Consider the following 2,468-nt stretch of genomic DNA (forward strand, 5'->3'; position numbering starts at 1 on the left):
AGTGTTTTGGAGATGATGATGGAAATTTTGCCAGCTGGATCGGATAACGAGGAAGAGATGGGTATTGCTTTTCTTACGTGAAGCAGGTTCGAGGTCGAGGATGGTCCTACCTGCCCCAAATAATACCTGATATACGAACTTTTAATATATAATTTGATTAATTTCATTTTTTTTTTCTTAATAATTTTATACTTTTAAAATTGTAATGAACTACGATTATATGTTGTTGGTTGTATCAGTGTGTATTTCTGAAACTTGAGGTTTATTTATTTGTCTTGAGCATTAAAAACTCATTTTTTTTTTCATTTTAAAATACATAATTATTTTTTCATAAACAGGTTTTGCATACTGGTCGAGGAACTTTTTCCCTCGAAATCGTTAGGGATTAGGCAAGACAGGGTGAAGGATGGGGGAGGTAGGTCGGTGTCGAGAGACACATTCCCTATCTATTACCCGTCTCGTTTTCATTCTTAATTAACGAGAATGTCCTCAAGTGAATTTGGCATACATTCACTTGCGCATTATGCATCAAAAATATATATTGAAAGCCTAAATGTAAAGGTTATTACATTATTGAACACAATTTAATATTCATGAGAATAATGTACTTTTTATTAACTTTGTTTATTATTTCAACGGTCAATATTCTTGTGCCATTTCACCAACCATTCCAACTCCAATTGCCTACAAATACCAAGATCTCTACTCACATTTAATTACACAAAATCATCAAACATTATTATTTCGTTTTAATAGTTTTTCTGAAATTAATTGATACATCATGACTGTTGTTACTACTGAGGTTGAGATCGCTGCTGCATTTCCTGCAGATAAGCTTTTCAAGGTGATTGTTAGCTTTGATTCACTTGCACCCAAGGTTACTCCTCAAGTTTTCAAGTCCATCTCCATCGTCGAGGGCGATGGAGGTGTCGGAACTATCAAGAAATGCATTCACGGTGATGGTAAGAAAACACACCATTTCGAAATACTTGTTATGACGTCCAAAAATATTATATAAACTTACTGTAATACGTTTAGATAAGACGGTTTATTGTTTGGTCATATAATATTAAGTTCTATAAACTAACTTTACAAACACTTCCCATAAACCCAATATTTTGTGGTGACTTTTAAATGCTAAAAGTTTGTGAGAATATGTAAAGTCTCATTAGATTACTTAGCAAAAGAGCTTTTGAGGAGATAATGGAGATTCCAACTTATATTGAGAAGAAATGAAACAGCTATAATTGATGTGAGACTGTACTAAAGTTATTTCCGATTGTGTGTTTTATGTAGCTGTACCATACACAACATCGATACAAAAGGTTGATGCAGTTGACGTGAGTAACCTTAGCGTCAGCTACACGATCTATGAAGGTGATGCCTTGTTCGATTTTTTAGACTCTATCACTCATCATATTAAGATCTCACCTGGTGCTGATGGTGGCTCTGTATACAAGCACACAACTGTATTTAATTGTAAAGGCGAAGCAACCGTACCGGAAGAGATGCTTACCCAGACCAATGAAGGATACAAGAAAGTCTTTAAGGCAATCGAGGCCCATGTCCTTGCTAATGTTGATGCTTATTGATCAACCACAAATCGTCACATTTTCTTTCGATTTCAAATGGTTTCATAAGTGTGTTTTTCTACCATAGTAAAACGGACACTAGTTTATAACATTGTTGTTGTATGTTTGTATCTGATGTGATCATAAATGATGAAAGGAACCTTGAGTTTGTTGTTACGACAAATGACTTAGGTGACTCGAAACAATAGTTGTCGTTGTACCCTAATTGAATACATTCACTACAATTTAGAGGACTTTGAACAAAGGACAGAGTCTCCTGTGATGCATTAGAGAAGGCTTAGGTTGTCGATGGAAGTCCTTCAATCAAATGTTCGTGGGTAAAGACTTCACACAGGGTTGTCGAAGGGACCCACATCAATTTGCTCAAAATTCGGATTTTCTGTTTAAAAAGAACTATTTGCATTGATAGTTCATTACTTTTTAATTTCATAACATTCATGGTCTATATAGTTAACTCTATGAGTTTGCAACAGTTATGATTCACATTTTTTTATAAAATTTGTGTATTAAAAATATTTTATATATTCAATCACAAATCCAATTTATTAAATTAAAATACATTTAAAAAAATTATATTTATTTAAAAACTATTAAATTGACAAAATGATGTTTGCTCGAAAATCCCAATTTAGAAAAACAAAAAAAATTAAGAGAACTTTACATGTATTTTGGGTTGGACATTGAAATATGCAAGTAAAATATTATTAATTACACTACTAAAAAATCGGGTTTTTCCGACAGCAAAATCTGTCGGAAATCCGTCGGAAAAACAACTTTCTGACGGATTTCCGACGGATTTTGCCGTCGGAAAAACCCCCGCCGCTAAATGTCTTTTCCGACGGAATTTCCGACGGATTTGTATTTTCCGACGGATAT

At 33.7% G+C, this 2,468-nt stretch overlaps 1 protein-coding gene across 1 annotated transcript; it reads left to right on the forward strand.

Annotated features, from left to right (window-relative positions):
- Positions 1–718: 718 nt before the first annotated feature.
- LOC112527769 (root allergen protein-like) lies at positions 719–1,755 on the forward strand. Its single transcript, XM_025138564.1, has 2 exons — positions 719–962; positions 1,297–1,755. The coding sequence occupies exons 1-2, from the start codon at positions 782–784 to the stop codon at positions 1,590–1,592; spliced, it is 477 nt and encodes a 158-aa protein (XP_024994332.1). The 5' UTR covers positions 719–781; the 3' UTR covers positions 1,593–1,755.
- The last annotated feature ends 713 nt before the right edge of the window (positions 1,756–2,468 follow it).

The sequence above is a fragment of the Cynara cardunculus genome (assembly GCF_001531365.2).
Source record: "Cynara cardunculus var. scolymus isolate 2C chromosome LG 15, CcrdV1, whole genome shotgun sequence".
Taxonomy (NCBI): domain Eukaryota; kingdom Viridiplantae; phylum Streptophyta; class Magnoliopsida; order Asterales; family Asteraceae; genus Cynara; species Cynara cardunculus.